The following is an 18743-nucleotide window of genomic DNA, read 5'->3' as shown; positions in this document are numbered from 1 at the left end:
CTGCCACAGTCACAGCACCAAAGCCCTGAATCAGGAAGCCAGCTCCTAGATCTGTAACGACAGAAGCACCCGAGCCCTCCTGCAGCATGTTCCGGAGCCTGCCTCATACCAGCCTGGCATCGCCCTCAGCTCCCGCGTGTCCTTGGGAGAGCTGCAAGGATCCTGCCAAGAATCACAAACTCTCCAAACCCAAACCAGCAGAGTCCGAGGCCCTCGTGCCTTCCACAGCTGGCTGGGGGCTAAAAAGGTAAAGGCGGATGTCAAAGCCCCCCAGGACACCACTTCCAGGGACTTCTGGGTTGGACAGGCTCTGGTGAGCTCCAGCAGCATCTGGAGCATCTATTAGCTGGAGCATCTCCAGCATCTATCACCCAGCAGAACAGAGTGCCCAGACCTAGCGGGGAGACAGCCTCTGGAGGGGAACCACTTTTCTGTTTCCTTCTTCCAAAAAGAACATTTCAAAGTCTCTTCATATCAGAACATCCTGAGCTTCTCCACCCGTCCCTCTCCCACTTGGCTGAGTAGCAGGCAGGCCACCATGACTGGCCCGGCTGGACAGCACTTTGAGACACTGCAGGGTGCAACCTGGAGGTGAGCCTGACCGTGCTCCACTCCCCCTCCCCCGCCTCAAACCAGACTTCAGGAATTCCCAAGGCCCCCTGTCCCATAAACTGTATAAAGAATGGCATTCCCGGGCAGGAAACTGACTCAGGGGCTCCTGACCAGCCTGGGCAGGCAGAGCTGACGGATAACACTCCCGGGATGAAGGAAGGAAGGTGAGAATACAGTGATGCCTCATCTTCCACCACACCTGTAAGTCTCCAGCACACACGTTGCCCACTCTACTCAAACTCCTTAGGCAAACCAAGTAGAAAGATCCTCCGTCCTGAAACAGCCTTCCATGAAGCATGTAATTACAATGGTGGCTGGTGACAGAGCAGACTGTGTCACTTGCTGAAGACACGCCTGTCTCACACACACACACAGCTGGGCACCTGGCTCCAGAGGAGACCTGCCAGGCCTGGAAGCCTCGCTGAAAGTACCTAGGACCAGAAGCATCCTCCAGTCCTGCTCTCTCCCGTGAACAATACCCTGCTCCCATGTGAGGAGGCCGCAGAGCTCAAGTTTGAGAAGCATCAGGATGGCCGGATGGAGGCTGCCTACTATACAGGAGCAGTCCAGACCCTCATTCCTGGGCAGCTTCAAGTGGTAAGGATGGGCAACAGGCTCATCAGTTAGGTGACAGCGGAAGCATCGGGGGCGAGGTGGACTTACCTATCTTCATGAGGCAGGCCAGTAGGATCCAGAGGGCGATTTCGAAGGGTATGCGCACGTGTTGGTAGTCGATGCCCAGGACTGGAAAGGCCTTTCGAGCCTTTGGGCTATGTTCAGCGAAGGAATGGTTAACAGGGCGGCTCTCGGGGGCGAGCTCCGGTGGGGCGGTGGTGACATCCCCAATTGAGCGTTCCCGGGGCGGCTCTGAGCCTCTGATGGTGCTGGCGGTAGGGCTGATCTGGAGGCCATAGCTTCTGAGAACGGGTAGCAGCCCCACCAAGGCTACCACCACAAGCAACGAAGAGAAGATTCGAGGCGGAGGGAGGCCACTGGCGCCAGGCCACAGAAGCATCCCGCTGCTTACCCACCCCCCCCGACCCTTAGCAAAATGAGAGTAAGACCTGGGACATAGGTAGCAAGGGTCAGCAGGAGGGGGCAGGAGAGACTCTAGACAAAGTTCATGTTTGAGAGATGTGTTTTTGTGGAAGCAGTCCTCTGGAGGTGGAAAGAAGGCTGGGTTCCTGATCTAGAACGCCAAACTGGGGAAGAGGGACCAGGACCTATTTAGGACCATAAGAAGAGACCAAAAGGTTTGGAACTCCAGGCCTGGGAAAGAGGGTGGGGGAGGGGAGAGGCGGCACCCTAGGGACAGAGGAAGGAATAGAATGGGGGGTACCCCAGGCAAGGAAAAGGGAAGGCGGGGACCCTCTGCTGAGAAAAGTGGCTGAGCTGCTGGGACTCTTGCTAAGGGAAGGAGCAGAGAGCCTGAGCTAAAAGAAGGGGATCGAAGGGGGTGGGACCCAGTCCAGGAAAAGAAGAAAGGGAGCTGAGAGCCCAGGCTGCGAGGAAGGAGTGAAACCAGAGAGCGGCCGGGAGCTTCCCCACCCAAAGAAGAACCCGGGTGCAGGCGCGCCGGGCTGAGATTCCGGGGAAATGGAGGGAGGCGGAAGGCGGAGGCAGGCGGCCTGGAGAAAGGGCGCCTTGGCGCGGGCTGGGGGCGGCTCGCGGTGGGCCAGCAGCGAAACGCCCCTCCTTGCGGCCCCGGCGCGGTGCTGCGCTGCGCCCCGGCCCAGCTTCAGTTTCTCCGCATCCAGCTCCGCTTCCAGTTGCAGCCCCGGCCCTGGCACCGGCGGCGGCTGACTGCTGTCTACTGAGCGCTGTACTGCCACTTATAGGCACCAGCGAGCAGCCGGCGCTGCGGGCTAGAAGGACCTGTCAGTGCCCGCGCGATGCAGCGACCCCTGTCGCCGAGGAAAGAAAGTATCGCGTCGAAAGAGAAGGGAAGAGTCAGAGATAGCCAAAGTCCAGCATCTACAGAGATTCTAACTTTAAAAAGGGTAAAATGCTCTGCTAATTACAAAGCGCTGTTCACATCCACCTTCGCAGTCTCATGGAGACTTCCCAGGAAACGTGAATGATGTTTTATTGTCTTAGACATTTAGTTACCATGTGACCTTGAGCAAATTACTTAACCTCTGTTCCACAGCTATCTCATCTGAAAAAGTGAAGATAACAGGAGTACCTATACCTGTTGTAGTCAAGTATGTTGTGTTAGTGGTTTAGTCGTGCCCGACTCTTCACAACTCCATGGACTGCAGCCCACCAGGCTCCTCTGTCCATGGGATTTTCCAGGCAAGGATACTGTAGTCGGTTGCCATTTCCTTCTCCAGAGGATCTTCCCAACCCAGGGATCGAGCCCTGGTCTCCCACACTACAGACAGAGTCTACCAACTGAGCTACCAGGGAAGTCAGTAGTAAAGTATATGTGATGACTAAATGAGATAATCTATGCGAAGTGTTTAGAATGGAGCCCAGGATGTGAAACCATGATTATGCCTCCAGCTTTGCAGATGAAGAAACAGGTCAAGAGAGTTCCTTGGCTAGTATGAAAATAGTTATGTTGATTTTCTAGGACCGCTGTAACAAAGTTCCACAAACTGAGTGGCTTAAAGAATAGAAACTTATTGTCTCATATACTGGAGTTTAGAGTCTGAAGTCAAGGGGTCAGCAGAGGACTTCTGAGGGTTCTGAGGAAGAATCTCTTCCAGGTCTCTCTCCTAGCTTCTGGTGGTTTGCAGCAATCTTTGATGCTCCATGGTAACGCCAATCTTCACTTGGTGATCTCCCTGGGCCTCTGTCTCTGGGTCCAGGATTTCCTCTTTTTACAAGGGTTCCTGTCACACTGGATTAGGGACCCACCCTAAAGACCTATTGGGCTTCCCTGGTGGCTCAGATGGTAAAGAATCTGCCTGCAATGTAGAAGCCCCCAGGTCGATCCCTGGGTTGGGAAAACCCCCTGGAGAAGGGCATGGCTACCCACTCTAATATTCTTGCCTGGAGAATACCATGGACAGAGGAGCCTGGCGGGCTACAAAAGAGTCGAACACAATTGAGTGACTAACACACACACACACACACACACTAACGACTTCATCTTAGTTTGCTCATCTTCAATAACCCTGTTTTCAAATAAGTCCATATTCGCAGGTGCTCGGGGTTAGAAACAACATCTTTGCAGAGGACACAATTCAACCCACGGCAGGGGTGGAACTGAGATTTGAATGTATATGTGATTGTGTATTGATTGGAATTGGTAAGATTCAAGTGATCATGGTTGTACACTGGAATCCTTGGAAAGCTATGAAAAACTACCACTGCCTGGGACCTTCAGAGGTTCGTAGCCAGAGCCCAAGAGTGGTGGACAGTTTTTCAAAAGATTCCCCAGGTGATTCTAGTGTACAGCTAGGATTGAAAACTATTGAAAATACTGAAATGCCAACCCTGTTTTTCAGAAGAGTAAATCAAGGCCAAGGAAGTTGAAGTGATTACCTTGAGATCACAAAATGATTTCAAAGGGGCTCGGTTCAGTTTAGCAACTGCTTATGGGCTTCTTGACAAGGATTTCATGTTAGGCTTTGGCAACACAGACATAATGGGGAGGAAGGAGGCGGCAGTGATTGGGAGGGGGCACAAAGTAGGTACAACAAGGGCTTCTAGGGGCTGATACTGTTCCCTTTCTTTCTTGGGTGGTGGATACAAAGGTTATACTGTGATAACCCACCGAGTGCTCATGATCTGTGCACTTTTCATAAGATATGCTCTCCTTTCACAAGAAGGTATATTCCAATGATACGAGAGTGATGTGATTGTGACTGAAGGTGCCAACGTTAAACCGATTCTCTGCACTTCACATTCTCCTGGCACAGGTCCAGCTACTTGCGAGATGACAGAAGAGCCCAGAAGAGCCTTCAGAGAAAGCCAAGGGCCTTGTGTCACCTGACAGCAGATGAAAGGATAACATCAGCTATAATGGAAATAACCGAAGAGAAGAAAAGCGTGTGGGGCAAGAATGAGAACGATGGCATTATGCCTCACAGCGGTTCAGTCCTAAACAGTTTACACCCAAGTTCTCCAGGTTTATCAGTGTACCGAGTCCTGTTGCTCAACGGTAGCCATTACTCTCATTTCCATTTTACAGATGGAGAAAAAGTGAAGATTTAAACATAAAGCCATTTGGCCAAGATAACACAGCTGTTAGATAATAGATCCAGGATTTAAGTTAGTTTTCTTACATCTTAATCCAGAGCTCTTGCAAAACACCACAGGTTCAATACAGCAAAAAGAAGGGCAAATGTGGGGTTAGTGGAGGGACTTTATGCAGGTGACATGGAGAGGGAACCCTGAGACCTTTCCAGCTTTTTTTTCCCCATGCCACACAGCTTGCAGGATCTCAGTTCCCTGACCAGGGCTTGAACCTGGGCTGCGACAGTGAAAGTGCCGAATCCTAACCACTAGACCATCAGGGAGCTCCCAGTTCTTTCCAGTCTTGAGGGCAACATTCCCTCCTCACTCTCTGACTCATCACTCCAGTCTTCAGTCAGTCCTTGGGTACCAGCCTGGGAAGTAGCAGATCCCGTGAGGACCAGGAAATACCAGCCCTGAGATCCTCTGCAGCCTGGAGAAGGTTGCACCAACATGGCAGTGCCAAGAAAGAGCCCTTGGGAAAAACCACCTGGGACAACCAAGGCCCAGCCTGGACCACACAGTAGAACAGAAAAGTTAAGGTTACGAATCTAGCCAGACTGTGGGCTTCCCTGGTGCTCTGGTGGTTAAAATCTGCCTGCCAGTGCAGGGGACACCGGTTCCAAGCCTGGTCTGGAAAGATCCTACATGCCGAGGGGCAACTAAGCCCTTGTGCCACAGCTACTGAAGCTCGTAGGCCTAGACTCTATGCTCTGCAACAAGAGAAGCCACCACAGTGAGGAGCCCATGCACAGCAATGACGAGTAGCCCCTGCTCGCCACAACTAGAGAAAGCCGGAGAACAGCAACCAAGACCCAGCACGGGCAAAAATAAAATACATAAATCATAAAAAAAAAAAAAAGAGTCTAGCCAGAGTCTAGGTTCAGATCCCCACATCACCACTCAGTAGTTAGAAGACCTTGGGTAAGTCAGTCGACCTCCCTGTTTCACAGTTTCTTCCTCCATCACGTGCGGGCAACAACAATGCCAGTCTCATGGGGCTGTTATAAGATCTTAGCCAATGTACATGTGGAACTCAGGGCAGCACACAACAGTACCACTTATATTTACCGTCTGTATCTTCATTTACATGCACTGAGGGCCTCAAATGTAGACTTTTGGTGTTAGGGCCACATTCAGACACAGAAATGCTGGCTAGAAAAAAATCCCTCACATCTGAGAAACTGATCATCAGACCACAACCCCTGTGGCATGCTATGAGTTTAATAATTTCTTAAAATTATATTTTGAATTTAATAATTTTAGATAAATTATATTGTGTATTCTGCATGTTAAAAGCATGATCTTGTTAAAAGAAAGAAAGAAAGTGAAGCTGCTCAGTTGTGCCTGACCCTTTGTGACCCCACGAACTGTAGCCTGCCAGGCTTCTCTGTCCATGGGATTTTCCAGGCAAGAACACTGGAGCGCGTTGCCATTTCTTTCTCCAGGGGATCTTCCCAACCCAGGGATCAAACTCAGGTCTCCCGCATTGCAGACAGACTCCTTACTGTCTGAGCACCAAGGAAGTCTATCTTGTTAAAGGTCATCAGTTAATATATGCTGCAATACTTGTAACCCCATTTTGGCAAGTCCTATTGTGTTACTGTTACACGTTCTCTTGACTCACAGGGGCTGTGTCTCTGCAGACTCCTCTCCTGCAGATCCAGAACCATCTCTAGATGCCTGGCCCTGGGCAGCATCTCCCCTTGTTTAGGCCATGTCTGTCCCTCTGTGCTCCTCCTTCAATCATTTTGGTAAAAGTAATGGGAACTTGGGCCTACTCCATCACATCCCTCAAGCCTTTATGCAAATCCCCCTTCTGGTTGTCCAGTCTACCTTGACCCTAGGGGACATAGGGTCAATCCCTGATCCAGGAACTAAGATCCCACGTGCCCAAATTAAGATCCAGCAAAGCCAAATAAATTTTGAGTAGTGGGGATTTTATGGAATTGCTATAGCTATGACAGATAAGTAGCAAACAACGTGTCATACTTGGAAAAGATCCTCTGAGCCACTTACTAGCTGTGCATCATGAGGAAGTAAGGTTTTGTCTCTGTCATTCAGTTTATTCATGTATATAAAAGGGGGGTGAGGACTGAATATATGCCTTGAAGGTTAGTGCAAATATTAAGTAGCTGATATATTATTACACAAAGCTCAGTTTATTGCATATTGTTGGTACTCAGTAACTGATTTCACCTCCTTCTTTGCTTTGTTATTTGACATCACAGCCCTGCAAGGCCCTCTTCTTCCATCACGGACTCCACTCCAACCATGCGGCCTCCTTGCTATTTCTCACACAGTGCCAAGCACACTTCTGTCAGTGCCTTAGTGCTTGCTGTCCCTTCTGCCTGGAATACTCTTCTCTAGCTATCCACTTGGTCCACTCCATCACATCCCTCCACAAAACCCTCCACATCCCATCACTTCTGCAAATCCTCCTCAGTGTGGCCTGCAAATGTGTTAGTCACTCAGTCATGTCTGATTCCTTCCCAGCCCATGGACTTAGCCCGCCAGGCTCCTCTGTCCTTGGAATTCTCCAGGCAAAAATACTGGAGTGAGTTGCCATCCTCTTCTCCAGGAAATCTTCCCAACCCAGGGATCGAACCTGGGTCTCCATGGCAGGTGGATTTTTTACTGTCTGAGTCAATGTGGCCTACTACATGATAATGCTAACTAATAATGACGTTTCCCCAGCCTGATCACTGCTGCCACTCCCACTCAGGCCCAGCCCTCACTCTGCTGCTTTTTTTTTTTCCATAGCAATTTTCACTCACATATGGTATAATAAACCTACTTACTATATTTGTTGTTTACTACCATTACCTCCTTAGGTTGCAAACTCCAGGAGGGCAAAAGAGGCTGAATGAATGAATGAGCGAATGACATTATTTGCACCTGAGAAAACCAAGTTCCAAGGGGAGACTCACTTGTGGCCACAGAGCTGGGAATAAGGGGAACCAGGTGTGAATTCAGGTCTGTCTGACTCTGAAGTCCAAGTTTTTCCAACTTCTTTGGGCTGTTGGCCACCATGAAGATACGTTGCATGCTAGGCAACCAGGAGAGAGTTACTGGTAAGAAGGTAGAATTTGTGACTGAGTGATTGGCTTTGAAGCTAAATTCTTTTCTTCAGATATTTATTTATTTATTTGACCACTCCAGGTCTTAGTTGCGGGACATGAGATCTTTAATTGTAGCATGTGGGATCTAGTTCCTGGACCAGGGATTAAACCCAGGCTCCCTGCATTGGGAGCTCGAAGTCTTAGCTACTGGGCCACCAGGGCAGTCCCTTAAGCTAAATTCTTAATTCACTCAATAAACTTTTAGCACCTACTATGTGCAAGTCCTTGTGCTTCCTGCTGTGGGAGACTGGACAATGAATCTGGTTAACACCCATCCGTGAACCTGAGACTCTCATATCCACTCACAGACCAGAAGTCCTATGGGCACTTCCATCTCCACAGGTACTAATCACAGCCCCAACCTTTCCCTGAACTTGCTACCACTCCACCTTCTCAGGTACAGATTGCTTAGCCTTGCTGGAGACGTTAGGATTTAGTAAGCCAGAGGAGAAAGGCACAGGGTTTGAATTTTATGAGCCCTTGGAAGATTTTGATGCAGGTGGTCCTGTCCACACTTCAGAAAACTCTAGCCTGAATGGTTAAAGGACATTTTTTATTGTTCCCACACCCTCCACAGTTTTCAGGGAGAACGTTCTGAGCCATGCCCCTCCCCCCACCGCATTCTTGACATGGCACTCAAAGGCCTTCACACCTTCAGGCCCACAAACATTTTTCCCTGCTCTAATTATTTATATATTGTAGTTAATTAATTTATACGTTGGACTGCAGAGGGTTTTTGTGGCTGCACGTAGGCTTTGTCTAGTTGTGGTGAGCCGGGGGCTATTCTCTGTTTGCAGTGCACGGGCTTCTATTGCGGTGGCTTCTCTTGTTGCCAAAGCATGGGCTCCAGGCACGCGGGCTTCAGTAGCTGTGGCACACGGGCTTAGTTGCTCTGCAGCATGTGGAATCTTCCCAGACCAGGGATCAAAGCCATGTGCCCTCATTGGCAGGTGGATTCTTAACCACTGGAGCACCGAGGAGTGTGTGTGTGTTAGTTGCTCAGTCATGTCCGATTCTTTGCAACTCCAGTGACTGTACTGTAGCCCGCCAGGCTCCTCTGTCCGTGCAATTCTCCAGGCAAGAATGCTGGAGTGGGTTGCCATGCCCTCCTCCAGGGGATCGTCTTGACTCAGGAATCAAACCTGGGTCTCCTGCATTGGCAGGCAGATTCTTTACCATCTGAGCCACCAGGGAAGTCCCTTCTAATTATCTTTAAGGGGGACTTTCCTGGCGGTCCTGTGGTTAAGATTCCTTGGAAATTTGAAAGTGTAAAGATAATATAGCAAACATCAAAATGTTCACCTTTCTGAATTATTGGGTGTTACAGTTTGTTCTGTTTGCCTTCATTTTTTAAAAGATATATCTGTATTATTTCATCAGATTTTAAAGTCTCTTTGAACCTTCACTGACAAGGTTATAGACAAGGTTATATTATAAGAATGTAGTATGGGGGACTTCCCTGGTGGTCCAGTGGCTAAAACTATGCTCCCAGTGCACAGGGCCCAGGTTCCATCCTTGCTCAGGAAACTAGATCCCACATGCCACAATTAAAAGACCCCACATGCCACAACGGGCATAACCAAATAAATGAATAAGTAAAAAAAAAAAGAATGTAATGTAGGATTTCCTGGTGATTAAATCTCAGTGCTTCCAATGCAAAGGGTATGGGTTTGATCCCTGGTAGGGGAACTAAGACCCCACAGGACACTTGGAAAAATAAAACACAGTTAATGTACATCAACCTCTACCAATGACAGGAAACTTTATCATGAATGTGATGCACTATTTTGACACTTTAACACACTGCTGTTCACCCACACTTCCTTCCAGCTGTGGTCAAACACTTGAGAGAATTATCTGTACTGCCTGTATCATTTCTCTTCTCTCTGACTCTCAAATCTGATCCAATTAGATTTTAACCTCTACATACTCTACCTAAAGCCACTCTTGTCAGTGTCACTAATGACCACTGTAGGACAAGAAAAATCTCTTCTTCTGCCCCCAGATCTCTTCCTATACCCATGCAGCTGGGGCTGCATAAATTAGACTGTCCAAAGACAGACCAACAAGAGAAAAGCAAATAGAAGTTCATAAACATGTGCAGCATATACCCAGAGATGAATAACTCAAAGATTTAGTTAGAGCTTGGGCTGATATAACATCTTAGCAGAAGAATGAAATTTTTAGAGATATGACAAGAGAAAGAAAAAGATCTGACTCTAGGGGCAGGTAAAGAATCTGCCTGCAATGAGGGAAACTGGGGTTCGATCTCTGGGTTGGTAAGATCCCCTGGAGAAGGGAAAGGCTACCCACTGCAGTATTCTGGCCTGGAGAATTCCATGGACTGTATAGTCCATGGGGTCGCAAAGAGTCGGACACAACTGAGCGACTTTCACTTTCACTAGGGGCAGCAAATTGTGGAAAGGCAAATCAAAGAAAATGATGGTAGATAAAGGATAGTCAGTAAAACTTGTTTCTGATGATTTTCTGTCCCTCCTGGTAGAGACAGGAGTTGGGACAACTTTATGAATGTGTGTCCTGCTTTTATGCAAATGAGGGTATAGGGCAGAGAGCCTTTCTTCTATCTGCTTCTTCTCAATTGCCTTTAGCTCAAAACAATCCTTGTGCCAAAGTGGCATATTTGAGGATGGCACATTCTGCCACCCAGCACCTCCATGATGCTTGATCAAATGGTCATTTCTCAATGCTCATCTTTCTTTCCCTATCGGCAGCCTTCAACACATTTGATCACTTGATCCTTCTTGGAACGCTTTCTTCAACTAGCTGGCTCTCTCTTCTCAACTGGCTGGCTCCCTTTCCTGGCTTTTCTCCTGGTTTTCCTCCCGCCTCTCTGGCTGTTCCTTCTCAGTTTCCTGTTGCTGAATTCTCCCCTTTCTCCCTTTCCTCCTCCTCAGCTGCAAACTCTGAGTGCTGGGGCGCCAGGGTTCAGTTCTCACATTTTCACTGCTCTATATCTATTTTCATTTCTTGGATGATCTCATCCTTTCTTGTGGTTTCAAATAAAATCTATATGCAGATGAGGCATAGATTTTTATCTCCTCTGCTCAAAACTCCAGACTATTATGTCCAACTGAACGCTCAACGTGTCCAGGTGGTTGTCCAGTAGAAATCTCAAACTCAGCATGTCCAAAACGAAACTCCAGGCCTTCCCACCCCCTCCTCAAACCTGCTTCTCCTATTGTCTTCTCCATTCAGGAAACAATCGCTCTATCTTCCCATTTACGTAGGCCAAAAACCTGAGTCATCCTTGACTCCTTTCCCTCTGTCATGTCAATCCTCATCAAATACCGTCAACTTGATCTTCAAAATATATCCAAAATCCAATCACTTCTTACCACCACCTACTGCTACCACTCCAATGCAAGCTACCACCCGAACCTCTGAGCAATCTCACCTCAACAAAGAGGGATCCCTCTTAAGCCCAAGTCAGATATTGTCACCCCCTGCTCAGACCCCTCCAAGGTCCTCATGACGGATAAGGCCCCACCCAATCTAGCCTCCATCTCTCTCTGGGCTCATTTCTTTTATTCTCATTTCTTTATTCCCTCTGCTTTAGTGACCCTGGCTTCCTTGCTATTTATTTTTCAAACACTCCAGGTTTACCACTCCCCAGAGCCTGTGATCTTGTTGTCAAGGCTGAAATGCGGGTACCCCCAGATACAGGCATGGTTTCCTCTTTCACTTCCTTAGAGTCTTTGCTCAGATGTTATCTCTCAGTGAGGCCATCCATGACCCCCACACTCCCTCTTTGAAGGGTAATACTCCCTTTTCCCTTCCCTTCTTTGTTTTTCTCCACAGCTCGTTCACTGTCTAACTTACTTACCTTCCCTAGAATGGAGCTGCATGAGGAGGGGGAATTCGAGGCAGAGAGTATAATGGTTGGTAGGACAGACTTGAAGCCAGGCTTCCAGGATGTGGTTGCTGTCTCTACCACTGTCCAAGTGTGGTACCCAAGACAAGTTACTGAACTCCATTGCCGCTTGGTGTCGTCATCAGTATGTTGGGGTTAATAACAGAGCCTGTGTCACAACATTTATAGGATAGTAAATGCTGGGCTTCCCACGCGGTGCTAATGGTAAAGAACACGTCTGCCAATGCAGGTAGATGTAAGAGACACAGGTCCTATCCCTGGATCAGGAAGATTCCCTGGAGGAGAAAATGGCAACCCAGTATTCTTGCCTGGAAAATTCCATGGACAGAGGAGCTCGCTACAATCCATGGGGTCGCAAAGAGCCGGACACAACTGAGCACACACACACACACACACACCACATACACCCCTCTTCACCTTTACTTTTTCATTCAGTATTGCATTTTTAACATCTAGCCATATTGATATATAGAAATTTCATTCTTTCCTTTTAGCTGCTATGTAGTAAATATTCCACCATATTTGTAACCTGTATATAATTTGTATGTCTGTCCCCCTGTTGATAGACATTCAAGTTGTTTCAGTTTTATGTTATTGTGGACAATTTGTATCAAAGCCTTTATAAATATCTCTTGGTGTCCAAATGGAATTCTGGATTCCAGGGTTTGTATATTTTCTGCTTTCCTAGACTACATTGCTTCCTACAATACCTTTGACCCTTCCACCTGCAAATATGAGAGAATTATTTTTCCCATATCCTCCTCAATACTTCTTTGAGTCAGACTTTTTATTCTTTGTTAATTTCATGAGTAGGAATAATATCTCATCATTCAAAAAAAAATGTTTATCTGACTGTGCCAGGTCTTAGGTGTGGCACACAGCATCCTCAGTCTTCCCTGCCACATACACAGTCTTTAGTTACAGCCTGCATGGGCTTTAGTTGTGGCATACAAACTCTCTGGGTTTCCCTGGTGGCTCAGTGGTAAAGAATCCCCTTTCCAATGCAGGAGACATAAGTTCGGCCCCTGGGTCAGAAAGATCCCCTGGAGAAAAAAAATGACAACCCACTCAAATATTCCTGCCTGGAAAATCCCATGGACAGAGAAGCCTGCAGGGCTACAGTCCATGGGGTTGCAAAAGAGTTGAACACGACTTAGCAACTAAACAACAACTTAGCAACTAAACAACAGCAACAACAATACGAACTCTTAGTTGTGACATGTGGGATCTAGTTCCCTGACCAGGGAGCAAATGTGGGCTCCCTGCATTGGTAGCAGAGTCTTAGCCACTGGACCACCAAGGAAGTCCCAGTATCTCATCATTTTTTTAAATAAACGTTTTACTTTGGAATACCTTTGTTGTTGCCGTTTAGTCGCTAAGTCCTGTCTGCTGGTACGGAGAAGGCAATGGCACCCCACTCCAGTACTCTTGCCTGGAAAATCCCATGGACTTTTTTGCAACTCTATGGACTTAGCCTGCCAGGCTCCTCTAACCATGAGATTTCCCACACAAGAATACTGGAGTGAGTTGCCATTTCTTTCTACAGGTAATCTTCCCAACCCGGGGGTCGAAACAACATCTCCTGCGTTGCAGGTGGATTCTTTACCACTGAGCCACCAGTATCTTTAGATCTATAGAAAAGTTACAAAGATAGTCAAGAGAGTTCCCAAATACCCTTCAGTCAATCTCCCCTAATATTAGCATTTTACATTACCATGGCAGATTTGTCAAATCTAAGAAGTCAACACTGGCTTATTACTGTTAACTAAAATCCAGACTTTATTCAGATTTCAGTAATGTCCTTTTTCTGTTCCAGGATCCCACCCAGAATACTACATTGTCCTGTTTCTTTAGTTTCTTCTGGTCTGTGACCATTTCTCAGTCTTTCCTTATTCCTATAACCTTGATAGTCCTGAGGAATACTGGTCAGGTATTTTGCAGAAGAAAGTGCAAGTGTTACTTGCTCAGCCAGGTCCAACTCTCAGGGATCCCATGGACTATAGCTTGCCCACCTCCTCTGTCCGTGGAATTCTCCAGGCAAGAATCCTGAAGTGGGTTGCCTTTCCCTTCTCCAGGGGACCTTCCCAACCCAGGGATTGAACGCGTGTCTCCTGCATTGCAGGCAGATTCTTTACCTGCACAAACCACAAACCTAATCCATTTTGCAGAATGTCCTTCAATTGGAGCTAATCTGATGTTTTATTCATGGCTTTCCAGAGGTCATAGATTTGGGGGAAGAGATGAACTACCTTTCTCATCACACCCTACTGGAGGTCACATGCTACCCACATGCCTGATTACTGGTGATGTTATTACCTTTCTTGACTTGGTTAAGGTGGTGTTCCCATGTTTCTTTCACTGTAAAGTTACTATTTCCCTCTTTCCATACTCTATGGTATCTACTCACTTTAATTTGCACTTCCCTCTGCAATCAGGAGTTCTTGTGGGAATTGCCACTTTGTCCTTTGCTTATGTTTCAACTTGTTTGCTTGTTTCTGGTTCTTACTGACTTTAAGGTGTTATTTATATATAAATTGCAATTATCTTCTCCCAGGGAGTCCTTTAGTATTTTAACTTTGTTCATAATGTCTTTTGCCATTTACGTTTTTAATCTTAATTTAATCATATATGCAAATGCTTTCCTTTATTCTTCGTATGTTCTGAACTACCTTTGAACACCCATCCATGACTCACCAATCCCTTAGCAATCTTTGCTTTTCTTGATTTGATTGATGTTGCCCCTTTGCCTCAAATGTCCTTTCTCCTTCCTACTGCCAAGCAAGCTCTTACTTATCTTCAATGCCATAAACCAAATAAAACCTCTATGGGAAGCCCCTCCCAATTCCCCCAGGTAGAATTAGTTGCTCTCTCCACAGTCCTCTCACAATGTGTCCATATCTTTACTAAAGTACATATCTCGGGGGTCCCCCCGTGGTCCAATGGCTAAGACTCCAGGCTCTTGGTGCAGAGGGCTGGGGTTTGATCCCTAGTCAGAAAACTAGATGTCACGTGCTGTAACTAAAGATCCCTCACGCTGCAACTAAGAGTTGGTGCAGCCAAATAAAAAATGAATAAGTAAATAAATAAAATACAAATTATATTGTTTTATTGCTCTTTGCTTAATTGTATGTCTTCTCTCACACTAAATTATTACATGAGGAGTGGAACCCCATGTAGTTCACCTTTCTTTTTTTTATTGTGTTGAAATATATGCAACATTTACCACCTTAGCCATCTTTAAGTGGACAGCTCATGGTATTAAAAACACATTGTTGGGACTTCGCTGGTGGTCCAGTGGTTAAGAAAATGCCTGACAACGCAGGGAACACTGGCTCAATCTCTGGTTGTGAAACCATTTACCTCAGATTGGGACTTGAACCCATGACCTGGGATTAGAACCCAGCCAAACCCAGCTTGGGACTTGAACCCAGTCAAAACCCTGCTTGGGACTTAAACCCAGGTGACTGGAACTCAAACCCAGCCAAAACTCTACCTGGGACTTGAACCCACATGGTTGGGACTCGAACCCAGCCCAAACCCACGGTACCTGGTTTCAGGGCTCAGGTTCTTGATGTCTCATCACAGAAAGAATTCAGTGAGAGACAGAGTGATAGGTAAGAAGTGGATTTATTCAGATTCAGAGAGAAGCACACTTCACAGACAATATGTGGGCCATCACAGAGGGTGAGTGCCGCCTAGAAATGTAGAGTGGTTAGTTTTTATAGGCTGGGCAATTTCATATGCAAATGAGTGGGAGGACTATCTCTGGTATTCTTGTCTGAAGAATCCCATGGACAGAGGAGCCTGGCGTGCATAGGGTTGCACAGAGTTGGACATCACTAAAGTGACTTTAGTCATGTCCAAGGAGCCGTGGCTGCGCGGGCGCAGGAGGGCCTAGAGGAGCTATCCCACACTGAAGGTCAGGAGGGTGGCGGTGAGGAGATACCCCTCGTCCAAGGTAAGGAGCAGTGGCTGCGCTTTGCTGGAGCAGCCATGAAGAGATACCCCACGCCCAAGGTAAGAGAAACCCAAGTGAGACGGTAGGTGTTACAAGAGGGCATCAGAGGGCAGACACACTGAAACCATACTCACAGAAAACTAGTCAATCTAATCACACTAGGACCACAGCCTTGTCTAACTCAATGAAACTAAGCCATGCCCATGGGGCAACCCAAGATGAGTGGGTCATGGTGGAGAGATCTGACAGAATGTGGTCCACTGGAGAAGGGAATGGCAAACCACTTCAGTACTCTTGCCTTGAGAACCCCATGAACAGTATGAAAAGGCAAAATGATAGGATACTGAAAGAGGAACTCCCCAGGTCAGTAGATGCCCAACATGCTACTGGAGATCAGTGGAGAAATAACTCCAGAAAGAATGAAGGGATGGAGCCAAAGCAAAAAGAATACCCAGCTGTGGATGTGACTGGTGATAGAAGCAAGGTCCGATGCTGTAAAGAGCAATATTGCATAGGAACCTGGAATGTCAGGTCTGTGAATCAAGGCAAATTGGAAGTGGTCAAACAAGAGATGGCAAGAGTGAATGTCGACATTCTAGGAATCAGCAAACTAAAATGGACTGGAATGGGTGAATTTAACTCAGATGACCATTATATCTACTACTGTGGTCAGGAATCCCTCAGAAGAAATGGAGTAGCCATCATGGTCAACAAAAGAGTCCGAAATGCAGTACTTGGATGCAATCTCAAAAACGACAGAATGATCTCTGTTCATTTCCAAGGCAAACCATTCGATATCACAGTATTCCAAGTCTATGCCCCAACCAGAAATGCTGAAGAAGCTGAAGTTGAATGGTTCTATGAAGACCTACAAGACATTTTAGAACTAACACCCAAAAAAGATGTCCTTTTCATTATAGGGGACTGGAATGCAAAAGTAGAAAGTCAAGAAACACCTGGAGTAACAGGCAAATTTGGCCTTGGAATACGGAATGAAGCAGGGCAAAGACTAATAGAGTTTTGCCAAGAAAATGCACTGGTCATAACAAACACCCTCTTCCAACAACACAAGAGAAGACTCTACACATGGACATCACCAGATGGTCAACACTGAAATCAGATTGATTATATTCTTTGCAGCCAAAGATGGAGAAGCTCTATACAGTCAACAAAAACAAGACCAGGAGCTGACTATGGCTCAGATCATGAACTCCTTATTGCCAAATTCAGACTTAAATTGAAGAAAGTAGGGAAAACCACTAGACCATTGAGGTATGACCTAAATCAAATCCCTTATGATTATACAGTGGAAGTGAGAAATAGATTTAAGGGCCTAGATCTGATAGATAGAGTGCCTGATGAGCTATGGAATGAGGTTCGTGACATTGTACAGGAGACAGGGATCAAGACCATCCCCATGGAAAAGAAATGCAAAAAAGCAAAATGGCTGTCTGGGGAGGTCTTACAAATAGCTGTGAAAAGAAGAGAAGTGAAAAGCAAAGGAGAAAAGGAAAGATATAAGCATCTGAATGCAGAGTTCCAAAGAATAGCAAGAAGAGATAAGAAAGCCTTCTTCAGCGATCAATGCAAAGAAATAGAGGAAAACAACAGAACGGGAAAGACTAGAGATCTCTTCAAGAAAAGTAGAGATACCAAGGGAACATTTCATGCAAAGATGGAATCAATAAAGCACAGAAATGGTATGGACCTAACAGAAGCAGAAGATATTAAGAAGAGTTGGCAAGAATACACAGAAGAACTGTACAAAAAAGATCTTCACGACCCAGATAATCACGATGGTGTGATCACTCACCTAGAGCCAGACATCCTGGAATGTGAAGTCAAGTGGGCCTTAGAAAGCATCATTATGAACAAAGCTAGTGGAGATGATGGAATTCCAGTTGAGCTATTTCAAATCCTGAAAGATGATGCTGTGAAAGTGCTGCACTCAGTATGCCAGCAAATTTGGAAAACTCAGCAGTGGCCACAGGACTCGAAAAGGTCAGTTTTCATTCCAATCCCAAAGAAAGGCAATGCCAAAGAATGCTCAAACTACCGCACAATTGCACTCATCTCACACGCTAGTAAAGGAATGCTCAAAATTCTCCAAGCCAGGCTTCAGCAATATGTGAACAGTGAACTTCCTGATGTTCAAGCTGGTTTTAGAAAAGGCACAAGAACCAGAGATCAAATTGCCAACATCCTCTGGATCATGGAAAAAGCAAGAGAGTTCCAGAAAAACATCTATTTCTGCTTTATTGACTATGCCAAAGCCTTTGACTGTGTGGATCACAATAAACTGTGGGAAATTCTGAAAGAGATGGCAATACCAGACCACCTGACCTGCCTCTTGAGAAATCTGTGAGCAGGTCAGGAAGCAACAGTTAGAGCTGGACATGGAACAACAGACTGGTTCCAAATAGGAAAAGGAGTACATCAAGGCTGTATATTGTCACCTTGTTTATTTAACTTATATGCAGAGTACATCATGAGAAACGCTGGGCTGGAAGAAGCACAAGCTGGAATCAAGATTGCCGGGAGAAATATCAATAACCTCAGATATGCAGATGACACCACCCTTATGGCAGAAAGTGAAGAGGAACTAAGAAGCCTCTTGATGAAAGTGAAAGTGGAGAGTGAAAAAGTTGGCTTAAAGCTCAACATTCAGAAAACGAAGATCATGGCATCTGGTCCCATCACTTCATGGGAAATAGTTGGGAAACAGTGGAAACAGTGTCAGACTTTATTTTTGGGGGCTCCAAAATCACTGCAGATGGTGACTGCAGGCATGAAATTAAAAGATGCTTACTCCTTGGAAGGAAAGTTATGACCAACCTAGATAGCATATTCAAAAGCAGAGACATTACTTTGCTAACAAAGGTTCGTCTAGTCAAGGCTATGTTTTTTCCTGTGGTCACGTATGGATGTGAGAGTTGGACTGTGAAGAAGGCTGAGCGCCGAAGAATTGATGCTT

The 18743-nt window shown here is 46.4% G+C and overlaps 1 protein-coding gene and 1 non-coding gene across 2 annotated transcripts in view; both read right to left on the bottom strand.

The window, feature by feature from the left end:
• The window catches only part of SLC9A1 (solute carrier family 9 member A1), a 52288-nt gene extending 49839 nt beyond the window's left edge, over positions 1-2449 (bottom strand). The window contains exon 1 of the mRNA XM_061391871.1: positions 1276-2449. Within this exon, the coding sequence (XP_061247855.1) occupies positions 1276-1627 (352 nt within the window). The 5' untranslated portion in view covers positions 1628-2449. The remainder of the gene's footprint in view (positions 1-1275) is intronic.
• A 2560-nt stretch (positions 2450-5009) lies between these two features.
• On the bottom strand, positions 5010-5081 carry TRNAE-UUC (transfer RNA glutamic acid (anticodon UUC)). Its single transcript has one exon. It is a non-coding gene; the product is annotated as a tRNA-Glu (tRNA).
• Between the last annotated feature and the right edge of the window lie 13662 nt (positions 5082-18743).

This window comes from Bos javanicus, chromosome 2, assembly GCF_032452875.1.
Source record: "Bos javanicus breed banteng chromosome 2, ARS-OSU_banteng_1.0, whole genome shotgun sequence".
NCBI classification, from domain to species: Eukaryota; Metazoa; Chordata; class Mammalia; order Artiodactyla; family Bovidae; genus Bos; species Bos javanicus.
The sequence above is the reverse complement of the archived record's forward strand: the minus strand, read 5'-3'. Positions and strand labels throughout refer to the sequence as shown.